This window comes from Dreissena polymorpha, chromosome 12, assembly GCF_020536995.1.
Source record: "Dreissena polymorpha isolate Duluth1 chromosome 12, UMN_Dpol_1.0, whole genome shotgun sequence".
In the NCBI taxonomy this organism is placed as follows: Eukaryota; Metazoa; Mollusca; class Bivalvia; order Myida; family Dreissenidae; genus Dreissena; species Dreissena polymorpha.
In genome coordinates this window covers 53,210,548-53,232,699 of record NC_068366.1, presented here as the reverse complement: position 1 = coordinate 53,232,699, position 22,152 = coordinate 53,210,548, and the positions used below count along the sequence as shown (strand labels likewise).

The 22,152-nt window shown below is 39.8% G+C and overlaps 1 protein-coding gene across 1 annotated transcript in view; it reads right to left on the bottom strand.

Moving 5' to 3' along the window:
• The window catches only part of LOC127852812 (midasin-like), a 98,169-nt gene that overhangs the window by 8,075 nt on the left and 67,942 nt on the right, over positions 1-22,152 (bottom strand). Inside the window, exons 32-38 of the mRNA XM_052386802.1 lie at positions 21,843-21,965; positions 21,245-21,439; positions 18,459-18,674; positions 17,869-17,955; positions 16,531-16,646; positions 3,150-3,324; positions 2,130-2,203 (exon numbers count right to left, since the gene is read on the bottom strand). Of these exons, the coding sequence (XP_052242762.1) occupies positions 2,130-2,203; positions 3,150-3,324; positions 16,531-16,646; positions 17,869-17,955; positions 18,459-18,674; positions 21,245-21,439; positions 21,843-21,965 (986 nt within the window). The remainder of the gene's footprint in view (positions 1-2,129; positions 2,204-3,149; positions 3,325-16,530; positions 16,647-17,868; positions 17,956-18,458; positions 18,675-21,244; positions 21,440-21,842; positions 21,966-22,152) is intronic.

Genomic DNA, 22,152 nt, shown 5'->3' with positions numbered 1-22,152 from the left:
CCACTCGGGAAGTCGCCTTACTTATCCTGCCGGGCTCTCGTCTGCGGGCTACCTGTTCTGTAACGGTAACCGCAGATCCTGTGAGAGACAAGGAAGGGCGGGGGCAGAAGTCCTCATCTAAGGTATTGAACATTAGTTCGTAAACCTGATTGATGGAGGCCAAATAATAAAGTTCGGCCTCATTAGACTCCGAACCTGCCTCAATCGAACCGTCTGCGGGAGCATTGGATTGATTGAAACCGGTGGAAACAGAAGTAGGAATAATAGATTCATTCGCTTCTATCATGAGAGAATCGTTTTCCGGCACCATCAAAGATATAGCTGGTGAGTTAGGTCTATCAGAGATCAAGTCAGCAGACTCACTTTGAATACCAGAGGTCGCTGGTAAAGGATCAGTCGAAAAAGGGACAAAGATTCCCGGCGACTGTTGGATCCACAAAGTATTGGGATTTGATGGTGTAGCGGCAGCCCGGGGTATACTTCTATGCAATGTGGAAGAGACCCGTGGGGCTGAAAACGCAGCTGAAGTGGTTAGATTAACCCCTGTACCTTGAGCCTGATATGTATGCAAACTAGTGTTTGAATACAAATTATGCTCAGTGGTTGTAGGAATGGCTGAAGTGTGTGTTGAGGCCAAAATAGAGGCCGACACACGTGGAAGGGTGTCAATAGATGCCTCAGAGAAGGATCGACTAGGGGACCTAGGAGTCAGAGAGCGCCTAATAGAGGAAGGTCTATGTCCCTTATCCCTGCGACGCCGAGACACTGTTCGGCGGCGCTGGGAATGATGTTTCCTGATCGAATGTCTTCCAGAGCGCTGGCGTGATCACTCTTTACGAGGCAATCTACGCCGAGAAACACTCGGTGAGCGTGAACGACGTCCCCTCCGATAATGATGAGGGCTAGTTGAAGTAGACGATGAGTCATACGACGATAAGCCCGAGGTGGAGGAGTAGCCGGAAACATCAGACACTACACGTTTACGTCTGTGACTCAGTAGAAACGCGGCTGCGTCTACCTTTGTGGAGTACTGACAAGGTAGTGTCAACATCTACGGTGACCGGAACGGTCTGTGGCACGGACCGGTACCCGGTGACCGGATCGGTCATTACATGACCGGTGACTGGACTGGTCAATGACCGGTGACCGGACTGGTCATAGCATGACCGGTGACCAGACCGGTCAATGACCGGTGACCGGACCGGTCATAGCATGACCGGTGACCGGTCATAGCATGACCGGTGACCGGTCATAGCATGACCGGTGACCGGTCATAGCATGACCGGTGACTGGACCGGTCAATGTTGACCGGTGAACGGTGACCAGTGAAGTCTCTGGACCGGTCAACTGGTCGTTCCCGATGAACGGACCAGGCAAATTTTGTCCGGTGTCGTCACCGGGCAAGGACCGATGCATGGCATCTCCTGGTGGCATATGGTCAAGATCGTGTGGTGAAAAGTCCCGACAAACTGAACTTTCCCTACTTAGATCTGAACTATGCATGTTGCGTCCACGACTCTTGAAAGGTCGACGCTTGATGGCCCAGGTATCTGCAGACCAATGCTCAAAGAAAGGGCAGCAGTTATCCTGGGTACATCCTGCACACGACAGGCAGCTACCATGGTTGTCCCATGCTGCCCTTATGTGTCCACATGAGCCACGTGTTTGAGGCATATTTTGCCTTGAACAAACAAACAAATACACAAAACAATACAGAAATAAACGGATATATATACGGAGAATTTTTTAACACAATACAAAAACTTCTCTATTCTGTTAAACAGAAGAATCCAGCGAAACAAAAGCAACAATTAAGTCAATAACAAAAATGTCGGCCTTTGTATATCGCATCCGGAATAAGAGTGATTCTGGGTAATATCCCGTTTTGGTTGTGCGGCTAAACGGCACTATGTGACCGTTCTGACCTGACCGACGGGTTTATGAAAAGTGTGGGATTCTTTGGACAGAAAGATTCCGGATTATTTACGATCCTTTGGGGTGAGTAGCATATGATAGCAGGTAACGTAATTAAGCTATTAAAACTATGAATTCATCACAATACAACATTAAGAAGCCTTCTCAATCAAAAACACTTGTATTGTCAACGTAAGCCTTCAAGGTAAACTTACCTGCAAATGGAGAGCTGTCCTGCTTCTAGTAAGGTCAAGGCATTGGAGACCAGAGATAGAGACTCAAAGGCCATCTGAAATGGGAACCAAACAAGAGAGCTGCATTAGATCCGATTACAGGAGCCTTGTTTTCAGAAAACTGGGCTTAATGCATGTGCATAAAGTGGTGTCCCAGATTAGCCTGTGGAGTCTGCACAGACTAGTCATGGACCACATTTTCTGCTTTTATAAAATTGTTTGCAAAAAGGTCGAAGAATGTTAAACGAAAATGCAGTGAAGGCTGAAAGTGTTGTCCCAGATGAGCATGTGCAAACTGCACAGACTAATCTAGGCTACATTTTTACACACATACTTCAAAGGGGAGGCACACAGTATGCTACTGGAGTTATGAAATATGCCAATCTCTGTTAACAACAAGCAAATTCGTTGAATTGATATCCCCTGCCAATATGCTTCTGGACACAAGTGTTATATTTGACACTCAAAAAAGCATTTTTTCAAAATACAAAGGGCCATAACTCCGTTATTAACAGATGAAGTACAATGCCATTTGGCGTGCATCATCCTCTTATTGATATACATACCCATACCAAGTTTCAATGAAATCCGCCAAAGCACTACCAAGATATGGCTCTTGACACACAAAAAAAGCATATTTACAAGATACAAAGGACCATAACTCCGTTATTAACAGATGGTGTACAATGCCATTTGGCATGCATCATTCTCTTAACCATATATATACTCATACCAAGTTTCAATGAAATCCGCCAAAGCACTTCAAGATATGGCCCCAGACGGACAGACAACGCCAAAACAATATCCTATGGCGGGGGATAATTACAAAATACAAGTTGTATTTCTTTGCAAATGTATGCAGCAGCTAATTTTTAATTGTCATTTATTGTGCATACCCCCAAACCGACCCCTCTAAACAGTGGGAAACTGACAAACTGCCATAAAAAGAGGTTTTAAAAGGCTTTTTCTTTTTTTATAAGGTTAACAAAGTTCATTGCCTACCTGTTTAGAGTGGTTGTCGACCATGCTGGAAGAGTCATCCACAGCCAACATGATCTGGTACTGACGTTTGCTGGGCTTGGTCCTCCGCAGCCAGATCTTGTCTTTACGGAACTGACTGGCGATGTACGGTATCACCTTGCGCATGTTCAACCTCTTGCCCGTGCGGTAGTCACCTCTGAAGTGAATGTTTTAAGGATAATTAATCAAAGAACATGTATGCAAGTGCAAACGTGCCTTAAAAACCTATGCCTATGACATCCCTACCAAATACCTGCTTTGAAATTATATCGTTTATTGGCAGGAAATAAACATTAAATCTCAAAGTTTCAAATGATTGGTATACAGGGAAAATCTGCAAGTTAAAATGACCTCTTGACTGTTACTAGCCCCTGTGACCATTTGGCCACATAATGAGTAAGGGTCAACTATTTTCTCCCACATAAACATCATACCAACTTGATGACTATAGGTCAGAGCATTTTTAAGATATTGTCCAGAAATTATATTGTATAGACTTGTTGATTAACCTACAGACTGGTCAAAATGTAGCCTTGCTCTGAATTAAATAGTAAGTACTGTAAATGCAATCAAGCTAAAATAATGTGGGTTATTGTATTAAACAATAGAACCCAGTTTATTTTAGCAGAAATGATGACCCTTCAAGGGAGAGTATCTTGAGCATACTATATGTTGATGAACTAGAGTTCTCTTTCCTGATTAAAAAGAGTTAATGCCCATTCTATAAATAGTTCTGAGATCACTTCCTTTCTGGCATTGGATTCCAAGGCTTCAAAAAAAACCACCCGCCACACCCATTCATGATATTATTGAATTTCATACTTATTCCAGAAAAAATATTGTTTTGTTGGATGCTTTGTATGAATCCTACTTTCTCTGCGCTTGAGATTTATGTTTCAGAAAACATGCCATGGCTCCATGCACAGGCAACAGTTCCCGGGTTTATGACAGTCTCCTCATGTCACGTGACCCTTCACCGGTCATGTGACTGTGACGTCAGTCAGCCAGTGATCAGCTGATGAAGAAGATGTGATATCTTCGAAAATTCCAAGGTAAAAAATTCGGCTCTGAGTCCAAGAATCTACTCAATAAAACAGTTCCAGATGGTCACCAAAAACATCAAAAACCTAGACGCTGCTGAGATGCAAGTGTTGCTCAAACCTCTGCAGCAGACCTGGTGACGATTGGATCTGAACATTGATTTCACTGTTGCAAAGACTCCATCACTACCAAAATTTCTTTGGAGAACTGTCTGTGTTTTATGGAGATCATGTGTTTGCTAATATCAAATGCTAAAGATGAATGTAGAATCTGTGTTTGCTTCTATTAAATGCTTGTTCATATAAAAGGTTACTATTTTATATATTTTAATCTTTGTTAGGTGCCGCAGTTACATATCCACGGAAAATTCTAGGCCGCTCATGATGGGATGGTGTCACTGTCAACAATTATACATTATTTCACAAGTTAACAATATTTTATATAGGTATGGGTGGTTCTCCTCTCCTTAATATGGCTCCTTTTGGAGATAATCAGTTTTGGAGGGAAGCCATCCTATATTTGGCACATTTCACAAAATTTCATTTCAAAATGTTCATTCTTAAGTTTGCATTTAGATGCTTTGGGTCTGCTCGGACAAAGGCGACCCGAAGCGGATTTATGGAGATAAGTATATGCATGGAGTATATACGAGGAGTATTATACACAGTATATATGGAGCTATATATATACTCAGGAGTATAATACATGGAGATTGGACAGTATATATGGAGATATATATATACTGAGGAGTATTGATATTTTCAATGGAGGTTGGATATAGTATATATGGAGCTATATATATACTAGATTATGCGTGGTACATATCGAGGGGTGAAAGCGAAACAGCTCTAAGTGCATTTTTCAAAAATGTTCAGGGGAAGGTTTAAACTGTATCACAAGAACAGTTCAAACAATGAAGGCTTTAAAATTTAAAGTTATATTGAGAATAGTCTGCTATAATCACAATTTTTTTTAAACATGTTTGTATTTTCACAAATAAAGAAGTTATTTGAAAAAATGTCACTTAGACCTTTTTCGCACTAAAATTTCACATTTTATTTACTTAAAGTTAAGAGCGAAAAAGTTCTAAGTGATTTTATAACAACGTTTAATGATCAATTTACAGTATTTATTTCATATGCAATACTTTCTACATTTTGAAACTAAGAATATTATACATAAAATGCAAAAAATGGGACTGAGAACCTTTTCGCACTGAAAACATATTTTTTTCAACTTATTTTTCAGAGTGAAAAGTTCTAAGTGACATAAAGTGAATTGAAAAGTATTGGAAATTCTCACTTTATTGCATATTTTTTAAATTAAATACTCTTAACATTCTTAATATGAGTATTTTGAAATATATTTAGAAATATTGTTACTTAGAAACATTTTGCTTTAAACAGATAGCATAAAAATACTGTTCTTATATCATTTAATAGTGTTGAAAAGGTCAAATTGACAATTTATCTTATTTTATTTTAAATACTTTTTTTTTGCAATTGTTTGTAATCAAATGTCCCAAAACACTGAGTGGATTTTTTTTATATTGTACTGTTTTACAAAAACAATAACGAGATACACATTGACGAAAGTATAGTAGATGTTGTGTGTGTTTCCAACAATCAGTAACATGTTAGAAAAAGTGAATTGTATCAACAAACTTGATTGAACCTTAATTTGTTCATTTCTTTTTGAAACACATATTGGAATTCAATGTTGATTTATCCATCATTATGCTATATTCTATCATATTTGTTATATTAATTAATACTTTGGAAGATTTTGGACTTATTTTGTAGGCAGTCATGTCCATTAAACAACGAACGTTATGGGAAAGTTATTTACAACTTTATATTTTTAAAGATTAACAATAATAAGTATTAGCATGGTGTTGTACGTTGTATAATTCATAACACACCTAGTATTTTTAAAAGGGGCATTGCAACTTAGATAGGTAACTGTTATAAGGCAATAATTAGCAAATTTACAAAATATTGTAATTTGCACAAATTGACAACATTCAGTTGTTTGATTACATCTCATCAGAATTGTAACCTGCTGATTTACATCCACTGGAACCGATACCAAGCAAATCACATCACACCAGAATAGAAACTAACTGATGATCATCCCTTAGCAGAGTTACCAACCGAATCACATCACACCAAAATGGTTACCTACTGATTCACAATTACATGTACCCAGATCAGTTACCAACCGAATCACATCACACCAGAATGGTAACCTTTTGATTCACATTTCAGTTACCAACCAAATCACATCACACCAGAATTGTTACCTATGGATTCAGTCAGCTCCTTTCACAAACACAGTAAGCAACCCAATCACATCACACCAGAATGGTTACCTTCTGATTCCTATTTCACCATCTCAGTTACCAACCGAATCTAATCACACCAGAATGGTAACCTACGGATTCTCATTTTACCAACACAGTAAGCAACCAAATCACATCACACCAGAATGGTTACCTATTGATTCACATTTCACCATCTCAATTACCAACCGAATAACATCACACCAGAATGGTTATCTACTGATTCACATTTCACCAAAACAGTAAGCAACCAAATCACATCACACCAGAATGGTTACCTAAGGATTACACATTTCACAATCTCAGTTACTAACCGAATCACATCACACCAGAATGTTTACCTACAGATTCTCATTTCACCAACACAGTAAGCAACCAAATCACATCACACCAGAATAGTTACCTACTGATTCACATTTCACCATCTCAGTTACCAACCGAATCACATCACACCAGAATGGTTACCTACGGATTCTCATTTAACCAACACAGTAAGCAACCAAATCACATCACATAAAAATGGTTACCTACTGATTCACATTTCACCATCTCAGTTACCAACCGAATCACATCACACCAGAATGGTTACCTACGGATTCTCATTTCACCAACACAGTAAGCAACCTTATCACATCACACCAGAATGGTAACCTTCAGATTCACATTTCAGCATTTCAGTTACCAACCTAATCACATCACACCAGAATGGTTACCTAAGGATTCACATTTCACCAACACAGTAAGCAACCTTATCACATCTCACCAGAATGGTAACCTACTGATTCACATTTCACCATCTCAGTTACCAACCGAATCACATCACATTTGAATGGTTACCTAAGGATTCACATTTCACCAACACATTAAGCAACCAAATCACATCACACCAGAATGGTTTACTAGTGATCCACAATTCACCATCTCAGTTACCAATAAAATAACATATCACTAGAATGGTATACAACCACATCACAATTCACCAGCATGGTAATCTTCTTAGTTACATCATAGCAGCAGAGTTATGAGCACAGTTTCCTACAAATTCACATCTTTCCAAAAAAGTTATTAATGGATTGACCAACTTATTCACATCTCACCTCAGTTACAAATTAGTGTTTGTAAATACCACAAAAACAACTAATTTACATTCATGTTTGTTACTATTTATTTATTGAGAAGTGTTAATAAATATGTTTCACTGTCTATGCATACAACTAACTAGGTTCTCGGTAATTCTAAACGCATTTTTCACGAGAGAGCAAAATAGAAATATATAAAAGTATCTGACATTTACACAACTTAGCATTCTTAACGCAACACACTTTAATGAGTTTATTCTTCGTGGTTTTGTCACAAAATAAATTGTTTTACATTCAGAACTAGGAAGAGGGTGAAACAAGGATCACATCGCCTTGAAATTCATACTAAATTCAACTAGCTTTTATGAAATTAAGGTTTCAATTTTTCAATTAGCTTTATAGTTTTAAGTATAGACAGGTATGTATAAAATATAATTTGAAATAGCCATAAACTCCTTATATAAAGGTTGTCAAAAAGTTTATCAAATATGTTATACAACGCAAAATAATTAAGGAAAATTAAAAAAAATACACAAAATTTAGTCGATAAAGGTCTAAGTGCAAAACTTTATCAATATTTTTTTCTTATTTTTTCATCAGTCACATAATTTTATCTGTTCAGGAGGTTTTTCAAATACAAATATATTTTTTATTGTAAATATATTCCTCAATAATTAATAAGTGTCATTTAGAATTATCTTAACATCAACAACCTGAATGCGAAAGAGCTCTAAGTAGCACTTTACTGCAAATAGAGCCTTTTCGCACTAAAAAAATAATTAAATTTCACTTAGAGCTTTAGGACAAATTTCAATTTTACTTTTTATTTGATTGCCTGGAACTAAGATATTTTAATACATGATGGGCATGGATGTTGCGATGCAAAATATACAAAAAAGTCATTTTGTGAAAAAATGTCACTTAGAGCTGTTTCGCTTTCACCCCTCGATATGTAAAATAATAATAATAAATTGTAATTACTTAAAGCAAGCGAGACACCATCCTGTCATTGATGTCTAGATTTTTCAAAAATTCCATGTGGAAACTCTTGAAAACCAGTGGAATTCTAACTATCTATTACTGCGGTCAATAAACTGCCAAAACAAATTTTCTTAAGTAAAATTCATTTTAATTATTAAATACTTACCTGTTATCTCTAGCTACCCCTTTCCAAGGGAGTTATTTCATCCGGAAAATATTCAAGCGCTGGGAATCGTCCACCTCTATAAGAATCCAAATCAGGTTAAACATAGTACAATGCAACCTAACAGGAAATCAAGAACCACAACTCATCTTTCCTTTACGCAAACATAAAAAGGCGATGAGCGGGGTGGGAGGTGGGACTTACCGATAACAGGTAAGTATTTAATAATTAAAATGAATTTTACTTAAGAAAATTTGTTTTAATATCATAAATACGTTACCTGTTATCTCTAGCTGATTTTGCAGCTGCGGCGGGAAGGTTCGCATATTTTTTCCCATCACAGCAAAACCCATATAGAGGGTTTACAGCCAGAGATAGTAGAATCAAGTCCTCTTATAATCTTTGTTAGTACAGTATAGTACTTAATTCTCGGATGGCACCAGTGTACTTATGCCATAGAAGAAACTACAGTTTGAGCCACTACAAGAGGACCCAACTTATTATCCCCACGCTTTTTGAAAAAAAGGTGGGGATATTGTGGTGATCTCCGCCGTCCGTCCGTCCGTCTGTCCGTCCGTCCGTCCTGGCCACTATCTCCTCCTACACTAAAAGCACTAGAACCTTGAAATTTACACACATGGTAGCTATGAGCATATGTGCGACGGTGCACTATTTGGAATTTTGATCTGACCCCTGGGTCAAAAGTTATAGGGGTTGGGGTGGGGCCGCGTCAGAAATTATCACTCATTTTTTTAGGTTATTTTACATTTACTTCTTTATTTCTACACCGATTCACTTCAAATTGATACTGGACCTCACCTATGACAATACGGTCAATCTCAACCATGCATGGCCCCATTCCCAACCCTGGGGCGCCCCGCCCACATAGGCCACACCCACCAAAAATTTCCATTTACTATAATTTTTTCATTTCTACACGGATTCACTTCAAATTGATACTGAACTTTTGTTATGACATTAGGGTCAATCTCAACTATGCATGGCCCCAATCCCAACCCTGGGGCGCCCGCCCACATAGGCCACACCCACCAAAAAAATCCATTTACTATAAAAAAAATTTAGGTTATTTTACATTAACTTCTTCATTTCTACACTGATTCACTTCAAATTGATACTGAACCTCTCTTATGACAAAACGGTCAAACTCAACTATGCATGGCCCCGTTGCCAACCCTGGGGCGCCACGCCCACATAGACCACACCCGCCCAAAATTGCCTTTTACTATAATTTCTTCATTAATACACTGATTCACTTCAAATTGATACTGAACCTCTCTTATGACAATACGGTCAATCTCAACTATGCATGGCCCCATTACCAACCCTGGGGCACCCCGCCCACATAGGCCACACCCTCCCAAAATTGCCTTTTACTATAACTTCTTTATTTTTACACCCATTCACTTCTAATTGATACTGAACTTCTCTTATGACAATACAGTCAATCTCAACTATGCATGGCCCCATGATCAACCCTGGGGCGCCCTTGGGTCAAACATGCGGCGTGGGGATACGCGTCGGCCTCTGCCGCGCCATTTCTAGTACAAATTGTCTTGTCGGCACTCAAGAGAACGAAGATAAAAAGAGGAGAAGGTGGTCGGATTCCTCCAGAAAGCAGCTTGAAGCACTTCAGATAGTGGGGTCTGATTAATATAAGCCCACGAAGCCGAAAGAGCTCTTAATTCATGCGGTCTTATCTTAAACAGGGATAAATCCCTCGATGAAAGAGAAGAATAAGCTTTCCTTATAGTCGAGGCTATCCAAAGAGAAATAGAAGCCGCAGACACATCGCCCCCCCCTTTTAATGGAATGAAAAGTCTCTTGCGAGAACCTCGAATAGACTTTACCTTTTTAAGGTAGAACTTCAAAGCCCTGACCGGGCAAAGGAGTCTATCATCATCTTCATGTCCACAAGTTCTAGATAGACTTGGAACTTTGAAGGGTTTGGAAGCCATAGAGGGGAGTTGATTTTTAGCAAGGAATCCTGACTGACACAACAATGTAACAGAACCATCAGAAGAGTCAAAACGAAGATGACTATCCTCGATAGAAAGAGCATGAATTTCACTTCTCCGTTTGGCTGAAGCCATAGTAAGAAGGAAAACGGTCTTCCATGTTAGGAATTGTAATGAAGCCTGATCAAGAGGTTCATAGGGAGCCTTAATAAGGGAACCAAGCACACAAGCTAAATCCCATTTAGGAGCAAGTGTACGAGATACAGGACGACTAAGTTCCATAGCTCGAACAAGTTCTGAAATAGCTGGATCAGCACAGACTTGTGAAGACTTAGTGAAAGCCAATGTATGCGAAATCATAGATCTGTATCCTTTGATGGAACTAAGAGAAAGTTTCTTATCATCAAAAAGATAAATGAGAAAATCCGCTATTCGTCTAGCAGAGGGATTGAGGGGATTAATTTTCCCTCGAAAACACCAATTGGAGAAGAGTTTCCAACGAGCATCATAGACTGCTCTGGTGGATTTTCTCCTTGCCGAAGCAACGAGGGTTGAAGCCCTGACAGAAAAACATTTCTTCTGCAAAGATTGCCTGATAACGGCCAGACGTGTAAGTGGAACATTTTTGGGTCCGCATGTAGTCTGCCGCTTTGAGACAGAAGATCTGACCTGTGAGGAAGATTCCTGGGATAATCGTACAGGAGACTGAGAAGATCGTTGAACCAAGATCTTCTGGGCCACCAAGGGGCAATCAGGAGTATCCTGCAAGAGCTCACCCTGATTTTCCCCAATATTTGGGGAATTAGAATGGGTGGGGGATAGGCGTAAGCGTCCCATGCGAACGAAAGCGCGTCGATTGCCCACGCTGCTGGATCGTAAACTGGACTCACATACAGAGGAAGTCTGTGATTGTGTCTGGTTGCAAATAGATCGACCAGGGGATAACCGAACTTGAAAAAGATCTGGTTGGTCACTTCTTGATGAAGTGTCCACTCCGATGGAAGTAACTGGTGTTTGCGAGACAAACCATCCGCCAGGGCGTTGAGGCGACCTGGTATATATTTTGCCAGCAGATGAATGTTGAGTGTTTTGCAAAGAACAAGTAATTTTCTGGTTTCCAGATACAGGGATCGAGAATGTGTTCCCCCCTGTGCCTGGATGTAAGCCACCACAGATGTGTTGTCTGTTGACACCATCACACAAGAGTCTCGAAGATGTGATTGGAAATGAGATACAGCTAGAAATACTGCTCGCATTTCTAGATTGTTGATATGAAGGTGAGATTCCTGATGAGACCACAACCCTGAAATTATCAGACTGAGAGGTTCCAGGTGAGCACCCCACCCTTCCTTGCTCGCATCCGTTATTAGATATAATGACGGTTGCGGGGGAAGAAGGGGTACTCCTGCCAACAGAGTCTCCTCGTCTAGCCACCACTGAAGATGAGACCTTAAGGAGGGAAGGATTGGAATCTGTGTTAATAAGATTGCCTGGAGACCATTTCCAACAAGCTGAGAGATAGTGCTGAAGAGGACGTAGGAAAAGACGTCCCAACTGCACAAAGTCTGCTACTGAGCTCAGGATACCGTTGAGAGAGAGGAATTCTTGAGCTGTTATATGAGATTGGGACAAAACCCAGTTGACCTTCATCAGAAGGTCTGATATACGTTGAATAGACACTCTGACCCGATTGATGTGGGTCAAGAAATTCATTCCCACAAACGTAAAGTCCTGTGAAGGAATGAGGTCTGATTTGTCTGCATTGAGAAGGAGCCCTAACGAGAGGAGCTCCTTCCAAGAGAATTCTAGGTTGTACAGAAGCAATTGACGATCGAGCTGGTGTAAAAGCCAGTCGTCGAAATACTGAAGAAGAATAATCCCGTGAACTCTGAGGTGTGATCCGACTGCCGACATTAGTTTGGTAAAAACTCGTGGGGCTGTCGCCAACCCGAAAGGCATAGACCGGAACTGGTAGACTTGGCCTTGAAAGGCAAATCGCAAGTACTTTCGGTAGTTGGGATGTATAGGAACATGGAAGTAAGCATCTTCCAGATCCAAAGACACCCCCCAGTGCAGGGGTTTGATGGATTCCCGTATGAAAGAAGGAGTCTCCATTTTGAAAGTTGGTTTGAGGAGATACATGTTGAACACTTTTAAATCTATTACTGGTCTCCAGGAACCATTTTTCTTTTGAACAAGAAAAAGACGACTGTAAAATCCTGGAGAATAAGGATCTTGAACCCTTTCTACCGCCTGTTTTTCCAAGAGCCCGAGAATGGACTCTGGAATATGTGGATGCCGAGATACCAGCTCTATAGGGACGCGAGAAAGTGGAGGCCTTTTTTCGAATTGAAAAGTCAGGCCTTTTGTCACAAGAGAATGAACCCATGCTACTGAAGTAATTTGAAGCCATCGATTTGAGAAGTGGAAAAGTCTGGCCCCGACTGGTATTTCCGGCATCGGAGGTTGTGGCGGTAGAAAGAGAAGGGACCTAGGGCTGATAAGCAGGAGGTGCGCCCCTGCCGGTAGAAGGTTTGAAATTCCTCTGTCCCGGCTTGGGTTTGCCCTTTTTCCCAGAATCTTTATTAGAAGACTTGTGTGACAAAGAAGGTCTGTTATAGGAAGACTGCCTATTAGGACCTGACCGTGGATTAAAAGAAGGCTTTTTAGAGAAAAGGTTATTTCTCTTAGCCGTCTTGAATGCTGGAACTGCTGGTGGCCTAGAAGCAGGATGCTTAAAGACCCCTTGGCGTTGTCCAGAGTTGTTTCTAGCTAAAGAAGCATGAAGTTGGTCATCCTTGTCAGCTGTGATTGCTTCTTGTATCCTTCCACCAAAAAGAAACCCTGATGTGAGAGGAGCTGTTCTGAGCGAGTTCATACCAGGTTCCAACAGAAAATCTTTAGGTAAAGAAGTAAGGATAAGATCTCTACGAATCCTTAGCATCTCGGACATTGAAGAAGCAGAAGTGTGAGATAAGGCCAGTGTGGTCCGTGAGAGATGAATTAACAAATCACGGAGTTCCTCCGGAACAGATTCCGACCAATCACACACCATTTGTAAAATTGTCGCTAGCATGAAGTCAATTTGGTTAGTCAAACCTAATGATCTACGTTCCCTCATTTCCCAAGTTTCCAACATTGAAAACGGAACAGAAACTGAATTGGAACCACTTGGCATTACAAGAGATAGCTTGCTTATGTCCGGATCTGGAACCGGAAGTTTTGAAAAATCCAACCCAGATGTTGCATGTGGTACAGGAGGTTTGTAACTTTTACTACCTTCCTGGTGTTTTGGATCAGCTAGTTCCTTAGGAATTTTCCATGTTTCTCCTCGTTTTGGAATAGTCTTATTAGCTGATTCCAATGATTGAAGAACAGATAGAACAGTAGAACCAATGGGAAGTCGTGGGTCAGGACGAGCCGTCGACTTAATAACCCTGTTGGGATCAAATGTACGAAAAAGTTGTTCTGTCACAGAAATCGTCGCATTTGAAGACAGTTCAGCAGGTCTTGGACAGTAATCTTCACCAAGAGTACGAAACATCAGTTCATAGATCTGACCAATCGGAGCTAAATATTGATCCGTCTCAACAGTAGATTCTGCATCTGAATCAGCCTCACTCTCTACAACACCAGCGGTTTGTATAGAATCAGCAGGAACAGAAGTGAGAATATCTTGTACCGGATTGTAATTGTCTGGTAACAGCGAATGATCATCCCCGACGTCAGTAAACTGATAATGTAAACCGGAAGAAGGTAAATTATCAGCATTGACCGGTACAAAATGTCCCGCCGAATTCTGTATCCATAGTGTATCAGGATTCGACAGGGTAGCTGTAGGGGGTACACGACTAGATACTGTAGATGATACCCGTGGTGTTGACACTGACGCCGTAGTAGTGAGATGAGCTCCTGAAGATGCAATACGTGTGGCAGTCAACGTTGGAACCGACACATTTGGCATGGAAACATGCGATTCCATAACGGAACACGATGGTGAACGACTATACGTATGGTAAGTCCGATGCTGTCTACGTGAACGTTGCCGACGTCCTCGTTTCCTGCAATGTCGAGATCTGGATCGGCTGCGCTGTCGAGATGTGGATCGGCTGCGATGAGATCGAGATTTTTTGGAATACCGTCTCCGTGAGTGACGACGTGATCGCTTATGAGCGCCGCGACGATGATAACTGCTCGACGAAGAAGAGCGTGTCCGATGTCCACTCCTTGATGAAGACGATGTATTCGACGACGAATCGGATGTAGAAGAATACGCCGATGATGAAGACCGAGTTCTTCTTGACCGGCGATTGGTGTTATCGGTGGCAGGCCCAACTGATGACTGTTGACCGGTGACCGGACCGGACCGGACCGGTGACTGGACCGGTGATCAATGACCGGACCGGACCGGTGACCGGACCGGACCGGTGACCGGACCGGTGACCGGACCGGACCGGTGACCGGACCGGTGACCGGACCGGACCGGTGACCGGACAGGACCGGTGACATGACCGGACCGGACCGGTGACATGACCGGTGACCGGACCGGACCGGTGACCGGCCGGTCATATTATGACCGGTTACGTCACCGGACAAAGACCGTAGAATGGCGGCTGCCATGTGGTCTGACATTGATCCAGTCGTTCCATGATCAATGTCGCCGGTATGTATGGTGTGAGTCATAAGATCTGATGACGATCGACTGACAACAACACCATCTTGCCCGGTACCCAGTGACTGACAAAACCGCTGGTCATCCTTGACCAGTGGAGTCACCGGGTAATCAACGTCGGATGGAGGTTCGTTGCGTTTGCGGCTGATCGACGTCCTCCGGCGACCTGCTTTTGTCCATACGTCGTAAGCCCACAAATCGCAAACCGCACATTTGTTATTAAATGTGCAACCGGTACATGCCAAGCAAGTATCGTGGGAATCCCACCTTGCTTTGATATGACCACAAGAACCTCTATCCTGTAAGTTCATTCTGAAATAAAAGAAACAGAAAGAACCTACAAAAGACAAATTAATGATTATAAATTCAAATAAAAAGTTAAACCACAAAATGTAAACACAAAGAACGCTGTCCAATTGACCTCAATTACTTATTGGGGAATAGGCACGAATTCCTCGTGGTTCACGTGCTCATGACGTCATGTACATGAGCGACGATGCAAACAAAGAAACCCAGCAAAAGCAGAAATATGACAATTACTGCAACAAAAAGTATAGAAATATAAACCGAATGATACAAATAAAAGATAAATAAACTTTATCCTTTTAAACTCCGCCAAAAACACAGTGAAAAGAACACATAAGTCCTGAGCCTAAAATAGGCGTGCACATGGTTTTATCCGGAAAGGAAAGATGAGTTGTGGTTCTTGATTTCCTGTTAGGTTGCATTGTACTATGTTTAACCTGATTTGGATTCTTATAGAGGTGGACGATTCCCAGCGCTTGAATATTTTCCGGATGAAATAACTCCCTTGGAAAGGGGTAGCTAGAGATAACAGGTAACGTATTTATGATATTAAAATATTACACTAAATTACCAATACATGTTATTTAACAGTATTCATACAAAAATGAATAAAATGACTGTGTACTTTTAATTTTGTTTTGTGTTCTTTCTAACTATGCATTTATGTCTTAAAATAATGTGGGTTTTAAACTAAACATAAATCCAGTCTAGCCTGAAAGTGTCCAGGCTAATCTGGGATGACACTTTTTGTGCAAGCATTATCCCTCGTTTTTCCCAAGGGAGACTCATTCATATGGAACCTACTTGAGTTTGGTGGCCTGTGAGGGTTCCAGCACCAGCCGTAGCTGCTCACACAGGTCCTGGGCCAGGGAGGCCGTCAGCGCCTCGTACCGGTGCCACAACTCACTGGCTGCCGTCTCCTGAAATGGGAACAAACAGGATGGTGGTTTATCTGGTTTCAAGGTCACTGATTTGTTCTGCACACCCTATCTGACATTAACTTGAGGTGCACAATGTTCTGCTGTTGACCTTAAACTATATTGAAGACAATTCAGGAATCAACCTAAACATTTAAATATGGAATTTCTACAACTTCAAACACTTGAATTCAGGGCTATTATCCTTTACACCATTCTTAGACTTAAGGATGCTACCAATAGTGCCTTTGTCAGTAACAAAATGTCCTCAATAATTAAATATGTAATTAGAGGGGTTAAAGACAACTTTGACTTAAATTTATGGAATTAGTGGACTTCTTTTTTAATTTAAAGGATACTCTTTATTCTTAGTCTGAAGTGTAAGAATTGTTTGGTGAACACAGGCCCGGAGTTCTTTAACCTGTTCATGAGAGTCAAAGCTTAAAATATTCAGCCAAAGATCTATTTTCTGCAAAATGAAAGTTTCTACAAGTGAGTCTGATATGTTCACCTGATAACAATCTATGTGCAAGACTCACAATGTCTATGGTGACAGGTGTTATGTGCATGAGGTTAAGTATCTGATGTTTTGTGGACACCCACATTTCTATTCTCTGTATCCTAAAATTATTGGAAAATGTAAAATACTTTTCATGTATCTAGTTGCTTGATTACTATGTGATAAATATAGAATACTGTACCTCCTACTTCTTTATCCATATGACCAGTTTAGGTCTGTTAAATACAATATAGATGAAATCTACAGTCTATTGACTAGTCACTATTTTTTTATATGGAGAGCCCATGCTAAATATGGTCAGCAAATAAAACTACAGACAAATTATATCACTGCATGTGTAACATAAAGCGTAATTTGCTCTACAAAGTTGCCTTCTATAATATCTCAATCTTTACAATGGTGATTATTTAAAACTCAAAATAATTTGTAACAGATTATATCAACTTTTTTCCAAACATTTTTAAAATGCAAAAATACTTTTGAGTTACACATTTTTTGACAATGTATGTCAGTGTTTATAACGCTCTGTATTATACACCAGTTGATACACAGGATGATAATGTTTGTAACAATAAAAGAAATAGATACTGCAATTCTGTATGTATGATAGAAGAAACTGCTACTAAACCGGGAAATATATGGTGTTTAAATTTAAATACATGAATTTTGGGCCAAAAATTGCTAGGTACCCAATACTTAACTCACCAAGTCTGTGTTGACAGGCAGGTTGGACTGACTCCAGGACCCAAGCTCTGTCTCCAGCTGTAATCTCAGACTCTCCAGATCATACGTCTGCAGTCACAGAATGAAATATATGAGCTATTGGCAATATGTGGCCTTTGGCATTGCGTTCAAGATGAGCCTGTGCAGTATGCACAGGCTAAACAGGCACAATACTTTCCGCCTCAAATGGATTTTTGTTTTAAAAAAGACCTCCTTTCAAGAAAAATTCAATAAAAGCAGAAAGAGTTGTCCCTAGTACTTTCACCACATGCAATAGGGCCCAGATTTCACATAAGGTGGCCGACATTAGTCAATTTACTCAAAATAGACTATTTCATATATCACACTATTTGATGTCTCTTCCACATAATCTAGATGATGATATTGTATGGTAGAATTGTATTTGCAGTTAATGATAATTGTTGATTAAAAAATGATACAAACCTACAGAATGAAAGTGTATTGCTGAATAAATATAATCCGATGTGTCAAAACTAAACCAGGAATGAGGTAATAAACCAAACAATTGTAAAATAACACTCTACAATCTAGCAAAACCAAGCAACTCTTACATCCGTATCAAAGCTAAGGAACTCCATAGCAGTGTGAATGGTGGACTCCATGCCCCTAGCAACAGTTGACGTGGAAACGACCTCACCCGGTATCTCATGGCGATGATCATTCTGAATTTCCATATCACCCTCGTCTTCAGAAGCATCAGTATTGCCTTCATCATGTTTCTGTTTGCTTTTCAATTTTGTGGACGAAATGGTGTCAAGTTTTTCATCCTGTTAAAACGTTTTTATAATTAGTTACCGTTTTAATATAAAAATGAAATATTTTTTATTTATTACATATAGGAATATGTGGTGTCTGCAAAACATAAATTTCCCCCAATACGTATAACTGACGGTTAGTACAGCTGAAATAATGAATTCTAAAAATAACCTACCAACATACAATGTACTAGTAAAGGATTTTGTATTCAAAACGTTTTGTCAAACTAAAACATTTACAACAACAAGAGGGCCATCAGGCCCTAAGGCGCTCACCTGAAAGCCAAAGGAACTAGACTATTCTGAAAAAAAATGCAAGCTGATTCATGAAGATTATTTTGGACCAAAAAAGTGACTTTTAACATGTTTTTTTTTATATTTGACCTTGTGACCTAGTTTTTGAGCTCATATGACCCAGCTTCAATCTCTGGCAAAATTTCATTGGGACAAATGTTCTGACCAGGTTTCATGAAGATTGGCCAATAAATGTGGCTAATATAGTGTCAACAAGTTTTCACTAAAGCCATATAAGGACAACTGCCCCCCCCACCTGGCGGCCATGTTTTTCAACAAACCATAACTATTTTCAAACTCACTCAAGCTCTTGTTAGAACAAATGTTCTGATCAAGTTTCATAAAGATTGGATAATAAATGTGACTTCTAGAGTGTTAACAAGGTTTTGTAGTAAATAGCCATTTAAGGAAAAATGCCACGCCCCCTTGCGGCCATCTTTTTAAACTGATCTCAACCATTTTTGATCTTAGCCCAGATATTATTAGTTCAAATATTCTGACCAAGTTTCATGAGCATTGGACCACAAATGTGACTTCTAGAGTGTTAACAAGGTTTTACCATACAGTAAAGCCATATAAGGAAAACTGCCCCGCCCCATGGGGGCCATGTTTTTCATTCAACTGGAACCATTTTCGAACTCGTCCAAGATATTATTGGGACACATGTTTTGACCAAGTTTCATGCAGATTGGACTAAAAATGTGACTTCTAGAGTGTTAACAAGGTTTTACTATAGCCATATAAGGAAAACTGCCACGCCCCCTGGCAGCCATGTTTTTCAACCAACCGGAACCATTTTCGAACTCGTTCAAGATATCATTATAACAAATGTTCTGACTAAGTTTTATGAAGATTGGACAATAAATGTGACTTCTAGAGTGTTAACAAGGTTTTACTATAGCCATATTAGGAAAACTGCCCTGCCCCCTGGTGGCCATGTTTTTCATCCAACCGGAACAATGTTTGATCTTGTCCAATATTTTATTGGGACACATGTTCCCACCAAGTTTCATGCAGATTGGACTAAAAATGTGACTTCTATAGTGTTAACAAGGTTTTACTATAGCCATATAAGGAAAACTGCCACGCCCCCTGGCAGCCATGTTTTTCAACCAACCGGAACCATTTTCGAACTCGTCCAATATATTATTGAGACACATGTTCTTTCCAAGTTTCATGAAGATTGGACAATAAATGTGACCTTTAGAGTGTTAACAAGGTAAATGTTGACAACGCACAACGCACGACGCACAACAGACAAAAGGCGATCACAATAGCTCACCATGAGCACGTTGTGCTCAGGTGAGCTAAAAAATATAAATGTCCTATAAAATATAAAATACAACAAGAGCTGTCAGAGGACAGCGCGCTCGACTATTAGAGTGCTTGACGGTATAACATAATAACGTAAGCCATCATGGAGAGGGGGGGGAGGGTATAATGTGGGTGTGAGGTCATTTAATAGATGGTCTTTTAAAAAAAAGGGAAAAAACATTTTTTTATTTTTTTTTTTTGGGGGGGGGGGAGGGGATTCTGGGGTGGGGCATGGGGGATGGTTTAGGTGGAGTGGTATGTCAGGTAAGTGTTGTTTTGTCAAAGTATGAATCAAATGTGATCATAAATAAAGAAATTATGGCAATTAGAGCAAAATGTTCATTTATCTAAGTATAAAAGGAGCCATAATTATGTCAAAATGCTTGATACAGTTGTCTTCTCTTGTTTATAGATTGGGGTCATGTTGGTAAAGAAGTATGCAAAATATAAAAGCAATAGGTCAAAGGACATAGGAAATAATTGGGGTGGTACGCAAACTTTAACATAGATTTATCAATTCATATTTTAAGTATAAAAGTGGCAATAACTCTGTCAAAATTCTTGACACAGATGTCTGCTCATGCTTATAGATTGGGGTCATGTTGGTTAAAAAGTATGCAAAATACAAAAGCAATATGTCAAAGGCGTAGGAAATAATAGGGGTGGTACGCAAACTTTAACTTAGATTTATCAATAATATGCATATTCTAAGTATAAAAGGGGCAATAATTCTGTCAAAATGCTTGATACAGTTGTCTGCTCTTGTTTATAGATTGGGGTCATGTTGGTAAAGAAGTATGCAAAATATAAAAGCAATATGTCAAAGGACATAAGAAATATTTGGGGTAGTACGCAAACTTTAACATTTGCACGCTTACGCCGACGTGAGTAGGATAGCTCCACTATATATATTTCATATATAATAGTCAAGCTAAAAATAGCACGACAACAACACATAATTATGCTCCTCTCACAATGTCTTCTGATTCCTCTTTCTGCATCTCTAAATCTTCATCTATGTCTGACTCGGCCTCCTCCTGTTCCTGAGTTATCTGCCCCTGTTCCCGCTGCTGTTCTGCAGTGGCTGTGTCAAGGGTCTGGGCATCGTGGTGGGAATCCGAGTCCTTCACATGCTCAAACATGTCTGCTCGCTGGTCAGCGTTTGTGTCCTGTTGCCATGGTAATGAAACGTGTGTGAATTTGTTAATTTAAAGTGAAACTCATAATGTGTGTGAGAAATGGGTTTCTTAATAAATGGACTGTTGAACTGTTCTTTAGTTTCCGTTAGTATTTGGCAAACATATTGGTATGTAGCAAACTTTTGAACTGTAAATTCCATTGTTTGATTGCTCTGTCAGCAGTACAAAAAAGATATGTTTGCTATATTGGAGCTCTGTGATAAAGTATGGAACAAATCCGTAAAGGCTTCTAACCATAGTCCCTACCTTTACAATAAATATTTAAAGATAGCAATTAACAATAGAAACTCCCCAAATTAAACACTTTTCCTCTTTATTCACAATTTAATATTTGATTTATCTACATGTAATTATACATAAACCAGCTTATTACCTGTTCTTGATCATGTTTTTTATCTTCTGTTTGTGTAGAATCAGTGGTTTTTAGCCTCTTGTACTTCTGCTCATCAGTTCCCAGCGACCTGTTGCTGTCAGCTTTTCCAGGTTGCCGTTCAGTCTGATGAAAGATTTGACAAAACCAAGGATTTACATAAGCAATTACTTAACATGTGAGCAACCTTAACCATGAGTTGTGTGACATATTTTTAAGGATTGTTGTTTAGTTGTGTGACATATTTTTAAGGATTGTTGCTTAGTTGTGTGACATATTTTTAAGGATTGTTGCTTAGTTGTGTGACATATTT